The 16821-nt window shown below is 46.5% G+C and overlaps 1 protein-coding gene across 2 annotated transcripts in view; it reads left to right on the forward strand.

Annotated features, from left to right (window-relative positions):
• LOC138515804 (broad substrate specificity ATP-binding cassette transporter ABCG2-like) overlaps positions 1 to 16821 on the forward strand; it is a 961595-nt gene that overhangs the window by 379497 nt on the left and 565277 nt on the right. For both annotated transcript variants that reach the window (XM_069630540.1, XM_069630541.1), the window contains exon 5: positions 11608 to 11765. In XM_069630540.1, coding sequence (XP_069486641.1) covers positions 11608 to 11765 — 158 coding nt within the window. The remainder of the gene's footprint in view (positions 1 to 11607; positions 11766 to 16821) is intronic.

The raw sequence follows: 16821 nt of genomic DNA on the forward strand, positions 1-16821 counted from the left end.
CTCACCACAACAGAAGACCAAATAATCATGAAGGGTTGTTGAATAGTCCTGCCCAAGTCTTTGCGGCAACAAGTGGCTGATATGGCCCACGAAGGACACAGAGGTGTAGTCTCGACAAAAAAACTTCTGAGACAGAAAATCTGGTTTCCTGGGCTGGACAAACAAGTGAAGGGCACCCTAAAGAACTGTGCAATCTGCAGCGCCATAGCAGCAGCTCCACAACAAATCCACTACAGATGTCACCACTCTCTGAGGGCATATGGAAGGAGCTGGCTGTCAACTTCTTTGGACTCCTTCAAGACTGCACCTATGCCCTAGTGGTAATCGATGAGTACTCGAGGTACCCAGAGGTACAAATAGTGCCATCCATGGCAGCAACAACGGTCATCCCTGCTCTGGATCGCATACTCACGACCTATGGCATCCCTTAAGTATTCAAATTGGACAATGGTCCCCTGTTCACCAGTCTGGACTTTTCAAATTTCGCCCAGTACATGGGTTTCAAACACAGGAAAATTGGCCCAAAGCGAATGGCATGGCGGAGCGCTTCACGGGCAATCTCAAGAGTGTTGCAGGTGGCGCAACTGTCCCAAAAACCTTTTGAACAAATGTTATGCCAGCTCCTTCATGACTACCGCCACATCCCCCACAGCCGACCTCCTGTTTGTTCACAGATTGCAGACACCGCTGCCACAGTGACCCCTGGAGAGCAACACCACACCAGGGGATGACGAAATCAGGGCGAAAGGAGCCAAAGAAAAACGGAAAATCAAGAATGCAGCTGATGAAAAGGGGGGAGCCAGAGAACACAGTTTCGAGGAAGGTGACAGTGTTGGCACGTCAGGCCCAAAGAAGGAAGGGAGACTAGCCCCCTCACAGTCACCAAAATAAAACCCCTGGGAAGCCTCAGAGGAGGAACAGGAGGGCGGTGAAGACCCATGGGCATGGACAGATGCTGAAGGACCCATGCTGGGGAGATGAGGAGTCCTCTGGCGGTGAGGTCACAGATGATGATGGTCATTGGCTTACGGACAGACCCCCCCCCAATACAGCCCAGAACTGCGAAAGGCAGCCGCCCCATTTTTGCAAAGGCTAAACCCATAAGACTCATTGAAGAGATGGGCTAGCACCAGACTCAGTATTTTAAAAGCTTGTCATGTTTAGACTTTCAAGTTCATCCACCGTTATGTGGAAGTTGGGCTAGGGTGGGGGTGGGACTCAAGGGAGGGGAAGTGACGCAGGGCAGGGGAAGGGCAGTTTAAATTAAAGAAGGTGTTGAGACTGGTAGTGTTCCGTGTGGGCCTCCCTCATTGCTGCAGCGATGCACAATTACTGGAGCGGCTCCGCCACTCGCCCTGGAGTTTTAGTCACACTCCAACCGAAGCCCACCAAAAGGAACTGGATCTGCCGTGGCAGAAACTGGCTCCCCCTTTGATCAGGTCGCCTGATGAACATGGCCTCAGTGTATTTAGACCCCATAAATCATACTGAATGTAGCGGATTGCACTCTGGGCATGTGTTTGGTTTTCCCTGCTCTGGGCAGAGTTTGATTGAAGCCCGCAGAAGGAGAGCGAGAAGGCGTGTTAGCCCAGGGCTGTGCAGCACACTTTCTTCACACAGCTTGTAGAACTATATTACTGTTGGGGTGATGGTAGCGCAGGGGCTCGTTCTGTGCCCACGAAGTAATGCAGCAATCTTCCTCCAAGTGTGGGGCCCTGCAGCAATCTTCCTCCGAGTGACGCGCAGAAGAATATATCGCTGCACAACATTAGCAGGGGCCAGGGAGTGCACGATGGAAGGAACACACTTATGCACAGTGACAGGTCTCCAGCAAAAAGCACATTATAACGTAACTAAAACTTGCCACAGTATCTGCCAGTCAAAAGAGGAAAGAAGGGACGAATACCAGGACAGAGGGAAGCTGTGTATTTCAGTAGGGCAGCTACTCGAAGTGTAGTTATGACCACACAAGGGGACAAGGAGTGCCAGCTACTGGCATGGGAAGCACCAGCAGAGCCGAAACATGGGCTGGACTGAGTCCAGAAGAAATGATGCCATGACACAGGGGCACCAGACGGAACTAAATCCCCCAGCTTCTTTGAAGAAAGCGAGAATGAAGTTGTGACGAACTCTGACAGCGCACAGACCCCCTCCAGCAAGAAGGCAAGGAGAGAGGACGAAACCACTGGTCGAGCTCCCAGGAAAGCATCGAATGGCGCTAGCGGGAGAAAGTGCAAGGAGAAAAAGACCAACACAGGTACTGAGGGGGAGGTTGGAAAAAAACAATTGAGTAAGAAGAGCATGACAAGAAATTGGTGGAAAAGATTGAAAGTATGTTTAAGAAACTGGGGAAAAGAAAGATGAAAAAGGGGGATACAACAAATTTGGATGACACAGACAAAACGGATGAGGATTAGAGGGAACATTTTAGTACGTGGGTAAAAAGAGAAGGGCATAATCAAAACGAGCATCAAGGTTAAGAAAGACCAAGATGGCGCATTTAATACAAAATATGGGAGATGCAAAGTGAGGAAATGGTATGGAGAAACATTAGAGTAACATTAGCATGTGTTATGATGTAAGTGTAAGTTAAAACAAGTTCATAAAAATGTATTACCAGATCCTAGTTAAACATTGAGCTGCACTATGAGCTCATTAAGTTCTAAGAATGTAATTCTAGGAATGGGGATGAGAGACAGTAGAGACTGCAGGGAGAGAGCCATGTTGGCACTCGGCTCTCATAGGCCGCTGTCGCTGTAATGAAATAAATTACTGTTTCTTCATCACTGCTGCCTGGAGCCCTTATTTCCTCATTGGCGACGAGGATGGCTCTCAGCAGTGTCTCCCTACTCCTTTGAAGTCTCGTCATAGCACGGCCTGCATTATTCCACACTCCCGTGCGACAGCGGACGCTGCAGGAAGGTCAGGAGGAGCGGAACAACAGGTCAGCAGGCGCGTCCCGCGGGGGGTAATCTAGCCTTCGCCATTACTGTATTGACTCTGTCTCAAAGCAACAGTGTTTACTTTCAAGGATCCCTAGCATTGACATTATCGTTGCTGAGCAACCTGCCCATGCAGTTCTGGCAAGTTTCAGGAGCCAGCCATTATGACATGTATCCATTCTGTGGATGAGCAGCCATCATGTTCCAATTCAGACTGATGTAAGGAGGATTGTGACATCATACACAAGGGATTGTACTCATACAAGACTGATCCCTTTGTCTGCATAGCACAGCACTGTCACTGCTCAGTCTGTGCATCCACTGGGCATACTTGAACTGATCCAGAGTCTATTGGTTGCATCCATCAAGCCCACTCTTTACCACCTTTTTACCGCTTAAGACATGGCAGCTTCAATACCTCCGCCAATGTCATTTTTGAATGAACCTGGACGCCCCCAAGTTAGGTGGGACAGATGGAAAGACATGTTTGAAAACTACCTGGTGGCAATGGGAGGAGAGAGATTCAGCTCAACTCGCAAAAAGGCATTATTACTTCACAATCTTGGTGTGGAAGGCCGTGCAGTGTTTGATGGGTTAGGCAGTGCACAAGCTGGTGAAGCGGAGGACACAGATGAATATGCCCTTGCGATTAAACAACTCAAGGATCATTTTGAGCCTAAGAAAAATGTATCTCCGTTCATGTCATTGAAAGGGAGACAACCTGGAACAAAACTATGTCCAGGGTGGATGGATTTAGCCAAGAGTTCCAACATTGATTGCGAGAGAATTATGACTCTCATCAAAGAAGCACAGGATGTGTACAAAGAAAGATTCGATGAGGACAAGAGTGTCAAAAGTAATACCTGGAAAGTGGGAGATTGTATTCTCATAAAGAACCCTAGATTCACTCCCAAATGTGTAGAAAGCAAATACATTGGTCCCAAGAAAATATCTGCGGTAAGAAACAATGTAGTAATTGTAGAAGGGGGGGGGAGTGTTGGTCAATGTCCAGAATTGTGAAATGTCCAGAATGCATGAAGGACAATGCACATGATAAACATGACAATGGTGAACATGACAATGGTGAATTTGCTAATAACAGTATAAGAGACTCTAGTGTCATAGATAAGTGCTCCAAGGATGACAACAATTCAAGGTCTGCAGCAGAGACACATTCAAATAGAATCAAGAACAAACCCGGCTGGTTTAAGGATTATTATGTGGAGTAAACAGCTGTATGCACATAAGGGATGAGATGTGTTATGATGTAAGTGTAAGTTAAAACAAGTTCATACAAATGTATTACCAGATCCTAGATAAACACTGAGCTGCACTATGAGCTCATTAAGTTCTAAGAATGTTATTCTAGGAATGGGGATGAGAGACAGTAGAGACTGCAGGGAGAGAGCCATGTTGGCACTCGGCTCTCATAGGCCGATGTCGCTGTAATGAAATAAATTACTGTTTCTTCATCACTGCTGCCTGGAGCCCTTATTTCCTCAGCATGCCACATTGAGAAGAACGTTAAGAGAAAAATTTGGAGGAAGGAGTTTGAGATCTTCTCATTATTACATTTTCAGAAAAGAGGTTTTGACATTAATAAGGTGGACAAAAAAGAGGAAGAAAAAATGTTACAAAGAAGGTAACAGTGGAACATAATTTCTAAAACTGGCTTTCAGCTTTTCAGATTTTAGGGACTATAACAATGGAGAAATTCCCACAGGAGGGGTCAGTGTTATCGGCATACCAACATACAGTGCTTGAGATCTACATGTCCTTTGGCGGAGACGCCTGGCCGAATTACAACAGGGAGTTTAGGATGTCAATGGACAGCTACCCTGACCTAGTATGGGATGAAGAACAAGCACACTTATATTTATCCAATGTATTAAAAGAAAGGATAAACCAAGGGCACAACTACATGCCAGGACAACATGTAAGGAAACTCTTCTAGAGCAACACACACAAACCCAGTGACGATCTTTCCAGCAAAACAAGGGGTAGCAGTCCTTTCACAGGGGGCAATCCTGAGGGTCAAAAACATATAACCACATCACACCACAATTTTCCCACACAGCACAAGGAGCCACCGAGAATGGGAATCCTATGATATGTTGGAAATTTGAAAAAGGTCGCTGCAAATGGGGTAAAGAGTGCAGATACAAACATCAGCATAGCAAATGTGGAGCAGGACACAGTAGCATCAAATCCACAAAGATCCACCCCAGAGCAGTTGAAGTCAAGCACCCCTGATGCTGTCCTAGGCCTGGGCTGATCACCAATTAAACTACAGGCAATGTTGAAATGCCTACAGGCATTCAAAGACAAAGAGAGCAGATATTTTATTACAGAAGGTTTTAAGCATGGGTTTATCATCCCTTTCCAGGTTAGGGGTACACAAGAAATACAAAATACCCTAAAATCTGTAAAAGAAGAACCTGACATTGCAAAGAAAAGAATACATAATTAAACTGATCTAGGTAGGGTGAGTAGCACGAGGGAAAACATACCCTTTTCAGAATGCACCTGTTCCCAAGAGGGATGACCCCAAAAAAGAGAAAGGGGAATAGTGACTCATACATCATCTATCCTCCCTCCCCCAGGCTGATCAGTGAATGATGGCATTTCAGACACAGAAGCAGCAGTAGCGTACACCAGCTTCCAGGAGGTGGTGGAAGTGGTGAGGAAAGCAGGCAGAGGGGCATTATTAGCAGACGCAGACAAACACTTAGCTTTCAGGCTGTTGCCCAGGAGCTCACAGCCCTGGCTATGTTTTGATTTTGATAATAAATTGCATGCAGATCAGTGTTTACCAATGGGCTGCGCCATCTCATGCACCTTTTTTGAGAAACGGAACTGTTTGCTGCAAGGGGTCCTTCAAACTTCAATGCCAGACATGCTGGTCATCCATTATTTGGATGATTTTCTCTTTGCAGGTCCAAAAGGGTGTGACGAAGTTTAAGGCTATCACAGAGGAGTGGGGGATCTCACTAGCATAATGCCTTTCTTGGGCATAGAAATTGACTCTCAAAGAGGATATTTATATTGATATTTGATTTGTATCGCGCTCATAGACAAGTGTTTCAAAGCGTGAGGAGGCAATGGAGGGGAACAAGGGAGAACAAAACCACGATCTTACTAGGCCCAGTAACATTGAGTACACGCACGTGCATGGGTGAGGGAAAGGAGAAAGTGTATGGGAGGGGGGAGAAGTGGAAAGTGCTGAGCAAAGGAATAAAAATAAATAATAAAAATAAATAAATACTTTTAAAAAAGCAACAAACAGTGGTAGTGCAGCCAGCAAATGGCAAGTACTAGGTTTAAGGCAACAGACAGGGTGTGTCTGATAAGTGCAGAAAAAAGAAAAGGGGTGGGGGGTGCTCTAGGGTTACAGATACAGTCCCCAGTGCAAGGGATTGCCAAGAGGCAGTGCGGGTGCGGGTGGGTGGCAGGGTGAACAGGTACCTGGGCCCGAAAGTCAGACCGTGACCAGGAGCACGAGCCAGAGACAGAACAGATCAGCAGGGGAGAGGAGGGGCAAAGGCAGAAGCAAAGAGGAAGGTCTTGAGGTGCTTCCGGAACCTGAGATGGTTCTCCTCAAGTTTCAGAGTTCCAGAGGGAGGCCCCAGCTGAAGACAGAGATCTACCCCCTGCTCGTTTCTTTGAAAAACAACTGACATTGAGGGAGTTAGAGTTGGAGGAGCTAAGAGCTCGGGAGTAAAGGTATTTAAGGAGGGACAGTTGAAGGTATTTTGGACCCAGGCCCCAGAAGGCCTTGTGGTCATTGCAAAGGGTGTTGAATTTAATCCTTGTAGCCACTGGGAGCCAGTGTAGAGATTTCCGGGCTGGAGAGAAATGATCAAGGGGCTTGAGGCCGAGGGCAAGTCTTGCCGTCCTTTTCTGGATAAGTTGCAAAGGGCGGAGAGTAGAAGCAGGTAGATTTAGAAAGAGGCTGTTGCAGTAATCCACCCTAGAGAGAACCAGGGCTCGAGAGACAGTGAGCATCTGGGGGAAGGAGAGGAAAGGCAGAATACCTCTGAGGTGGTGCAGTAGGAAGCTTGGCTTTTTAGAGACAGCAGAGATGTGGGCAGAAAAGGAAAGCGTGGAGTTAAAGATGACCCAGAGGTTCTTAGCCTCGCAGGTGGGGGTAGGAGGAGGTCCAAGCAAGGCCGGCCAGAGAGTGACAGGAAAGGAGGGTGAAGGTGGCCGTTGAGGAGGATCTCCGTCTTGCTGGCGTTCAGGCAGAGATCCTTGGCGGCACACTAATCCTGAATGGCAGATAGGCAATCAGGGATGAGAGAATGAGAAGTGGGGGCCAGGGGAAGCCTGAAAATGAGTTGTGTCATCAGCATAGCACTGAAAATTGGAGCAGAAAATGGCAATGTCGTGGAGAGCAGATCTTCACAGATGTTTTGGAGAGCAGTTTCTGTGCTTCTGGCAGCTCTAAAGCGAGACGGATGGTTGTGGAGACAACCAAGAGAATCAGAGTGAAGGTTAAGCTGCGAGATGGCTATCTTTTCCAGGAGTTTGCCCAGAAAAGGAGTGATGGAGATTGGGCGATAGTTAGCCGGGCAACCGGCATCAGCTGTGGGTTTCTTGAGAAGAGGGTACACAAGAGAGTGCTTCAGAGGGGAGAGGAAGGTTCCTGCGGCGAAGGGGAGGTTGCAGAAATCAGCCAGGGCAGGAGCGACAGTGTCAATGTGGACCTTGATGGGTTTGGAAGAACAGGGAGGAGCCTGTTTTGACAAGACTTTCATAGATCGGACTTGAGACCTTGTCAGGGCAAAAGAGAGAAAAGGATGAGAAAGAGGGAGGGGGGGCAGCTGTAAGAGGGCCAGAGTTCACAGAGGGAGAAGAGGGGGAGGGGACGAGAGGGTGGACAGGATTTCCTGGGTTTTTGAGATGAAGTGAGAGACAAGGGCCGTGCAAAGGGCCGAGAGGCGACAGGGGAGATAGAGACTGCATGAGGGTTGGCAAGCTCCTTGCAGATTTTAAAGAGTTTGGCCGAGTTGTTAGATGCCGCAGAGACACGGGCTTGGATGTGAGAATGCTGCATTCCCGGGATAAGGTTGAGGACCTATTAACAATAGCTACAATGGCAAAACGGGAAAAGTAAACAGTTAAGGTGCTTCAGTCGCTGTTAGGAAAACTCAATTTCGCAGGCAGAATAGTGCCACAGCACCCCATTTTTGAAGGAAGCAAGGAGCTAAAAACCAAAGGGTCGAGAAAGTGGCATCACCACATAAGTTTACGTAAGAACGTCAAGAGAGACCTAGCAATGTGGGAGGAATTTTAGCTGAAATGTAATTGGTCGGTTGTATTGCTCACGCCATTAAATGAAAAAGACATTAAATGAAAAAGATAAGAAAGTTCTATTTACAAACTCTGCAGGCAGCAAAGCTTTGGAGCAATTTTGGGGGGAAAGTGATGTGCAGCATCCTGGCCACAGACCTGCCATGTCAACATTTGGGCCAGGAACATTACGTTGGTGGAGATCTTTTCCATTTGGATTGCTCTGTTTATGTGGGCTGAGGAACTTAAACACAAGGAGCTGGCAGTTTGGTCTGACAATATGGCTGTGGTAGAGGTAATAAACAAAGGGGCCACAGCATGCCAACTGGTACTGGAGGTGCTAAGGGCGATAACGAATGCTGCACTAAAATGCAATATTGGCTGATGCTTTGTCTCACTTTCAGTTGAACATTTTCAGGCAGTTAAGACCGGATGCAGAACAGGACATGACTGGAGTACCAGACAAGGTATGGACCGTTTTGGAAGAACAGGAAAATGAAAGGAAGATACCACGTTGCACGGCGGGGATAGGAAAATATGGAACGCGTCAACAAAGCGCACACCAATAACGGGTCCCATACATGCCAGTTGCAAATATGAAACGCCTGGAGAATCCAGGGGGTTTCTATTGGGGTTGGAAAACTGAGCCTTGGCCCCAAGAACGGTCAGGCAGTACTGTCAATATTTCACTAAATTTAAGTAGATAATACAGATTGATAATAACATAGACATAACAGATAAGCAAGTGAAGACATTTGGTTGAGTTGGCATTCATGCAAAATAAAAGGAAATGTTGGCCAGTGGCACACCCTGTTAAATTAGCAGGAGGTGTGAACCGAATGCACAGTGCATTGGTCAAATATGCCCTCAAAGGATGGGCCTGGTTGGAAGGGCCCATGAAAGTTACAAGACACCCTTTCCATTTTAGCAAGTTATTGGTATTGCTAGACACACTTGATGACATATGCACAAACACATACGAGGCAGCGCCTTTTAGAACAGCTTTTGCTCTGGGAAAATTTTGGGGATTTAGAGTGAGCAAATTATTGCCAGAAGCACAACTGCAGAGGATGGTTTAGCCATGGAGGATGTGCACATGGTTATAGAAAGCATGACAATATTGTTGAGGAAGTCCAAAACCATCAGCAAGGAAAAGGGAGATTGATCAACCTATACTGCATAGATGGTAGCAACCACTGCCCCATAGGCATCATGCTGAATTTCTCAAGGTCCGCCCTTCCCGAGGTGGCCAATTCTTTATCCATAGAAAGGGCAGAGCTCTGAGAAGGTTTCAGTTTCCATCAGTACTACAGAGGGCCATTGAAGTAGTGCGTTGGGACCCAGCTGACCCACTCACTCATTCCGCATAAGGGGAGCAACATCTGCATGGATGGGGGGGTTAGGTTGCCGGATAGTGAAAAAGGTGCGGGGGTGGACTTCAGAATGTTACAAAAAATATATAAGGGAATCCCGATCTAACTGAACATGTTGTATTAGAAGGTGATGACTCTTACGTTACATGGATTGGCTTGTAGGGCACTCCTATGTGATGTGAACATGGAGGTGGTTTGAAGACATACAGCAAGTTCTATATTTCAAGAGAATTATCACCGCCTTGTGGGGTACCCCAGGCATGATATGGGAGGAATCCACCAGTGGTTGGCAGACTTGGGTGGTTTCAGTGATATCTAGTTATCTCATTAGGGAGTAATGACTTGGTAAAACTGGGGAGAAAGCAGCTACCACATGATATGTGCACATCACTAACTGGAATATCCCAATGTAGATATCTTCATGGAAGGCAATGGCAGGGTGCTAAATCTAACAGCGCGATAGATATAGCTTGAAGAAAACTGAACAAAGAGATAGCTGGCTTTTGCAAGAGAATCAGACCTGGGGGGATAACATTGAGCAACCAGGATTTATTCTGCAGGGATGGTGTGCATTTATCAGTAAAAGGAATGGATCTGTTTGCAACAGGCACCCTCAATGCATTGACAGAAAGATGGTGCAAGTGAAGGTACTTTTAGGGGGAACCTGAGCGGCAGTAAACCCACTCAGGTGTGGCAGGCAGAGGTCAGGGTGGAAGCTGCCCTCACCCCAAAAGATCAGGTGCCAGCCAGAACGATTACAGGTCCCACTTTCACGGACCTGGGACTTGGTGATTGGAACCAGGAAAAATTCTGGCAGGAGGGGGTACCTCTCCTCCTGACCCAGAAGTGCCCAAAAGCACGCAGCTAGGGTATTGTACTTTTATAATCATTGTTGGATATACTAAAAGCCTACGGCCTATCATTTGTTCCATACTTTTCGTCTCATTGTAATGATTTAGGTTTGGGGGGGGGGGTGTAACCAATGCCTTATACTGCTTTGACGCAGAACGCCATAGGCATGTAGTTTGAAGGCACAGGCATTAGGATGAGTGCAATAATAGGTACTGAACAGTGGGGGGAGGGGAGAACGTGCGGGCACTGACCAGGCTCCCACCCCCACAATCTCTGCCAGAATTGTAGGGACTACCAGGAGGGGGGCATCCTGGTGCCAGGCATAGAAGTGTGAGGTGCCATAAAACATGTTTTTTTCCGCAGCACCTGACCATGGACTAATCCCAGGGGATGCACAGAACACAACTCACAGTACTGCGCTACTGTTAAAAGATGGCCGCCCAAACGTTGTGCAGCGCGCTGCTGCTCTCGAGCTAGGTGTGCACTTTAAACAGTAAAATAAAAACAATATACATAACTAAATAAAGAGATCAATTATGCAGTAGGCAATGGGTTCATTGATTGTTTTTTACTAAAGTACGGAAAATTATCATATTTTTAATATGTGCACATGAAGGTGTTAAACGTTGCTTGGTACAATTATGACATAACTGCTCAGAGTGCTTCTTCCTCTTTTGAAAATTAGCTGGATTGCTGACATGAATGGTTTAATTGTTTTTAATCTACTCGGAGGTAATAGAAAACAGTATTTCATCAACAATGTGGTGACTCTCGAGCACACTGGTGGAAACAGATACAAGTTTGTCTTTTATTTCACCAGGGAAAAGGTGGTTTTATTTAAAGAAGAGAATAGATTGATATCTATTATTTAGAGATTTGTTTAATTTCAAAAGTTTTTTTTCTAATAGGAAATTATTATGAGATTAAAGATGTTCCTTTTCAAGCAGTGGGGACAGATTGTATTCATGGGGCTAAATTGAGAACTGGTGTACTCGTGAATATTAGTTGTTATGTTTCTCATTGTACGCACACTAAAAACTAAATAACCTCTAGGTGCAGGCCACAATTAGGATATGGACAAAAAGAAAACTCTTTGGTGTAAAATGCATGTCTTTAAAATGTGTGTGCTTTACTCTTTGGTTCACTAGGTGGGCACTGCGTTTCTCCGAGGCGTGTCTGGAGGAGAGCGGAAGAGAACAAGCATTGGGATGGAGCTCATTACTGACCCTTCCATCTTGTTCTTAGATGAGCCAACCACTGGGTTGGACGCCAGCACCTCCAACGCTGTACTGCTCCTGCTGAAAAGGTAACTTGTGTGAGATAAACTTGCCTCTGCTGAGCTTGGTGGTAACTTGTGTGCACAGACAGTGTGCCAAACGCCTGATTGCATAGGGCTGGGCTCGTCAATCCACCGAATTGTACAATTCTGCGAGGGTTTCAAGATAGCCACAATGAGTGTAAAGATGTCATGATTGCTAATGTTTACATACTTGGTGGTCAGTCTGAATATCCGATCTGGTTTTTCTACTTTGTGGGTTGAAGAGCAGCTTGTCTGCTGTTACAATATTTATTTATGATCAGGGGTCTCCCTAAAATATGAATAGAGGTCTCCCTAGAAACTAAAATGGATCTGTTTGTTGCTCCGACTTTAGAGCACAGCTTCCATTGCATACACACCTGCGGTGGCTGTGAAGTTTTGTAGTTGAGAGGTGCACATGTTTACCCGAATTGGTGTGAGCCAAAGTGCATAGCTAGGGAGTCTGAACTATTCCAAGAGGGCTCAAGGAGGACTTCCTGTGAGAATAAAATGTTAATATTGTGAGTGGAAATGATGCATTTTACAGCATCATTTGTGAGAAATATTCGATGAAAATGTTTACAATTCAAAAAATACAATTTACAAACAGTTCTATCGTGTAACATGACAAAATACAATAGATGCCATGTCACCAACAGTACAGAGACGCATTTCACAACACACTTTCCTGCTTTTTGTGTTCCAAATAGATATCACAATTGACACTGTTAGACACACTTCACAATGCATGTGCCCACACTATTTTCTAGAACTACCACTGTACAGTGCATCTTCAGGATGCCTGTGCCCACAAAATATGCCAACATTGACACTGCAAAATACTTTCATGATGCCTCTGCCCATGGCGTATGCTGGAGTTGCCACTTTAAACGGTTTGAATTCACTCATGCTTGTTGTACCCACAGCATATGTCTGCATTGCCATTGTAAAACAGTTTCATGGTGCCACTGTCCACGATATTATGCCAGCATTGCCAATGTGAGAAAACATTTTCACTCTGGCTGTGCCAGATGTATGTTAGTCTTGCCACTATAAGAACACTCTTGTGCTGTCCTGTGCCCAATACATGCCTGATTGGTTACTGTAAAGTGTTTTAATGCAAGCTGTGCCCACAATATGCAAGCTTTGTAATTTTCCTGCTGACTTTGCTCAAACTATGCCAGCACTGTCACCATACAAGAAGAATGTTCATGCTGCCTCTTCCCATGTATGTGAGTGTCGCCCTATTAAACCATTTATATGGTATGCTGCATTTCCCCTCCCCTGCCAAATACACACACACATAACTAGGTATATTCAGGGATTGGGGACCTACAGCACACCATGAAAATGGCATTCACGTACCTGAGAAAACATACTTTGGTGATGATTGAGGAAGCCTACATTATAAGACACTGGCCTCCCTACAGTGAGCGAACAGGTAGGCCAGTGCTCCCTAAGGAGACTACCCAAGAAAAACTCCTAAGGGTAAACAAACCCTTGTGGACATGGCTGGGTTTCTGAAGCAGACTTGAGTGAAGATTCTGGAAATCCTGGACAGGTAGAGAGATGACTGGACCCAACCAGTCAAATGCAACTTTGAGCTAACCCGGATCATCAGAGAAGGCAACTTGAACCAATGGAGAGGAGAAGAGAATGCAGGACAGAGGTCTGGAGGCATGAGCCTGAGCAGCAGGAGTGGAAGACAGACATGGATCAATCACTCCAAAGAGAGACAGCATTAGCACAGGGAGTTTACCTGAGCATTTTAACGCAAGGCTAGTACTCCGGTTGCAGCTTTCAAGCGGTTCTAGGCACAGAGGAGCTCATCATCCCACAACGTCATCATGGGGGCCATTCACGGATGTGTCAGTCATCTTGGAGGGAGCCATGTAAGTAACACAACATGCCACAGCCGCCCTCTTGTTTTGGACAGTGTCGCCAAAAATGTGTTGGTGCTTCCATGAGGGGCAGCAGCATCCAGAAAAGAGCCGTGACACTAGGGGCTGTGGAAAACCGAAGGGTATCCGCACTCCTACTCCCCCTGGATCCTCTCCTCATGTGGCCAGGGAAAGGCCATTGCTTTTCACCTGACCCTGGGGGTGGAGAATTGAGGGAGGATCACCTGGGTGGATGGTCATTGGGTTCGGGAAGAGGGAACCCACTGGTGGGACATGGTATACACCTTTCCCTTCTGAGAACCAACCTTACCCTCCCCCAGCATTTATGGATGACTGTGAACTAGCTCCCCTCAATTTTCCTCATCAGCCTACTGCAGTACTAGGTTGAGGAAGAGGCAACTAGGAGTAGGGAATGCTTGTAGGTATTTTCACCACTCTAGTACTGAGACGAAGAAGATAACTATGAAAGAGTACCATTGGGGAAGTCCTGCATGTCCAACAAATAGGCTACCAGAAGGTCAGGCAATTAAACCTACTGACACACCTGTGGACTGTTAACACTCCTAGGGAGTATAAGATGTGGGGCTGCACAGCATGGAAGAGAGCAGAGAGCGGAACAGGCTGGAGAGAAGCATATCGGAGAAACCAGAAGTGGGAGCCGGCTGCGTTCACAGAAGGAGAGAGACACCCAGGCCGGGTGCAGGCCACGACAGGGTCTAACTGCCTGCTGAGCTCCCGTTGCTCGTGTCTACAGCAGGAACCTGTGCTCGGCCCAAAGCCCACGGTCGCTGCAGCAAGCAGGAGAGCGAGGGAAGCTCTTGGTAGCGGCCGCGAGAGAGGCGAGGCTCGTCGATCCAGGAGGATCAAACAGAGAAGGATTAGAGAGTGGTCACGCACAACCCGTGAGGGCAATCTAGGGAACACTCCATCTGGGGCACCCAGCTAATATTGACACATATTTGAGAATGCCGAATTAAGTGAAATAAGTAATCTGTGAATGCTGAGTCATCGGAAAATAATTGGACATAATCCTGAGTAATATATTGAATACTTTTGAATACTGAATGAATTGAAAGTCCTGACAATCACCTTTTGGAAATACAATTTAAAGCAAAGCAAGTAACGAACACCTGAGAATGAGATTTTAAGCAAATATTGAATACCAAACTGAATGAAAACTTTGTGGTCAAGGTTCCAGTCTGATGAAAGATACATGGGAAAGTGCCCATTTGAAAACAGCATACGTAATAAGAGCGCAAGTATGGAAGAATACAATAGAGCATGAAAGAAAGGTGGGGAAGAAATAAAAGCACTGCAGCTTGAATTCTATGCATGAATACAGTGTGGCAAGGCCAAAGACTGACAAAAGATATGGGACACTTTGTGGCAAAGCCACAAGGCTATCCAGGAGAAGCTTAGTGAGTTTGAACCTGCACTTAAAGTGGCCGACAAGAAGACGCTAAGTGAATGTGAATCTTAACACAAGGGCAAATACAGACGAACCTGTGTCGGCTGAAGAGCCTAAGGTTCCTGGTTGCACGACCTGTGATGGGTGGACCGTGTGGTCTGACAACTGCGCCTAGACCAGGGAACTCTCATTTGTGGAAACCAAAGACATTGTTAAAGCAACCAAGAAGGAACATTTTACGCAAACTGTTAATGCAATCCAGAAGCAGTGTCAAGTTGACCTAGAGTTGTGTTGAACATTGAAAGTGTTAGGTTAGAACTCTTAGGCAGGTCGAGGGGTGCTAGGAGTTCGCAGACCCAGAACATATGGAAGGCCTAACTCCTTCCCTTTCCAAAAGGAACACAGGTCTAGACAGATAGCAAGTTCAACCATGGTTTTATTACAACCAAAACCAGCCGGGATTGGTACAAGGATATAGCTCCTGGAACGTCTCAATGATCTCTGGTGCACAGGCCAGTTTTTATGCAAATCTACATCATGATGACATCACAACTTGGGCCCCTCTCCAGCAAATCTATCACATCCTGTGATTGGCCATTGAGTGGTAGTTTCCCTATTGCAGTCCCTATATCAGTTAGTTAACTGGCCCTTCCATGTCAGGTGTCAGGGGTGGACCCTCCCCGAAAAGCACTATATACAATGTTGCAGTATGCCGACCTGATGAATGGTGTGTGCCCATGGCCACCCACCCTAGGGTCCTGAACTGTGATTGGGTGGAGCTGCTGCCCCCAGGCCTGGGACCCGAGTCGGTTCTCAGCTCGGAGTGTACCTGTTCAAGGTAATGAGCGCAACAATGTGCCTGCATATAACTGTGTTTGTGACCACCATAGCCCATGTGAGTGCTCGCTCTCGCTGTGCAACGTTGAGGCTATTGTTGTATAGACTTTGTTGCAAGTCATTGTCTGGCTCGTGGGACTATTCTGTTTCCCAGCTGCTAGTTTCGGTTCATCATCAGCTCGGCCAGTCACATGTCCAGAGGCTGTGTTTCTGCGCTCTGGTGCTCTGAATTAGTCTGAGTTTGTGGGGGATTATTCGTATTTCCTCAGCTGGTGTTACTTGAGTTCATGGAGAGGAATGTCACTTACCTTGGTGGCCTTGGCGGTGGCCCAATCCCACACGGTTGCTTCCTCTTGTTAGCCCTGGATTTCAGCTCTGGAAGTTTTTACTGAGGTAGTTTATGGCCTGCTGCAATTTCCTAAACCATGGTATGGCTTCTATGCTTTATACCGTCAAAGTATCCATAGGTTAGTGGTGCAGGGTCCTGCAGTTCCATGGGATTAGTTGCATCTAAGTATCTGCAAGCCAATACAGGATCTCTTGCTTCCTTGCGGTTTCAGTGTTGCTGTGGCAAGCTAATGACAAAATAATAAACGTGGCAGCATCATGTATGTGTCTCTGTCCTCTAACTCATACAACTGTGCGCATGTGTTCTTCATGTAGCTGAGTGTGATTGTGTCCCGATGTGTGGATGGTACGTGTGCTTCATGTCTAACGCTGCTATGTTGTGGTGTCTAACAACTTGGAGCACGTCTTCTCAGTGCTTTAGTCAAGGCTATCAATTGAAGTGTCTCTGACGAGATCCGGTGACTCCTCATCCACTGTAGGCAGTGTCAGTGCTGGTAATGGGCTGTATGGCTGATGGAGTGGGTAACTTTCAGTGTATTTGTCAAGCAGGGGAGCAGTGGGAGTTGGTTCA

This window comes from Ambystoma mexicanum, chromosome 6q (assembly GCF_040938575.1).
Source record: "Ambystoma mexicanum isolate Mex_15411 chromosome 6q, UKY_AmexF1_1, whole genome shotgun sequence".
In the NCBI taxonomy this organism is placed as follows: domain Eukaryota; kingdom Metazoa; phylum Chordata; class Amphibia; order Caudata; family Ambystomatidae; genus Ambystoma; species Ambystoma mexicanum.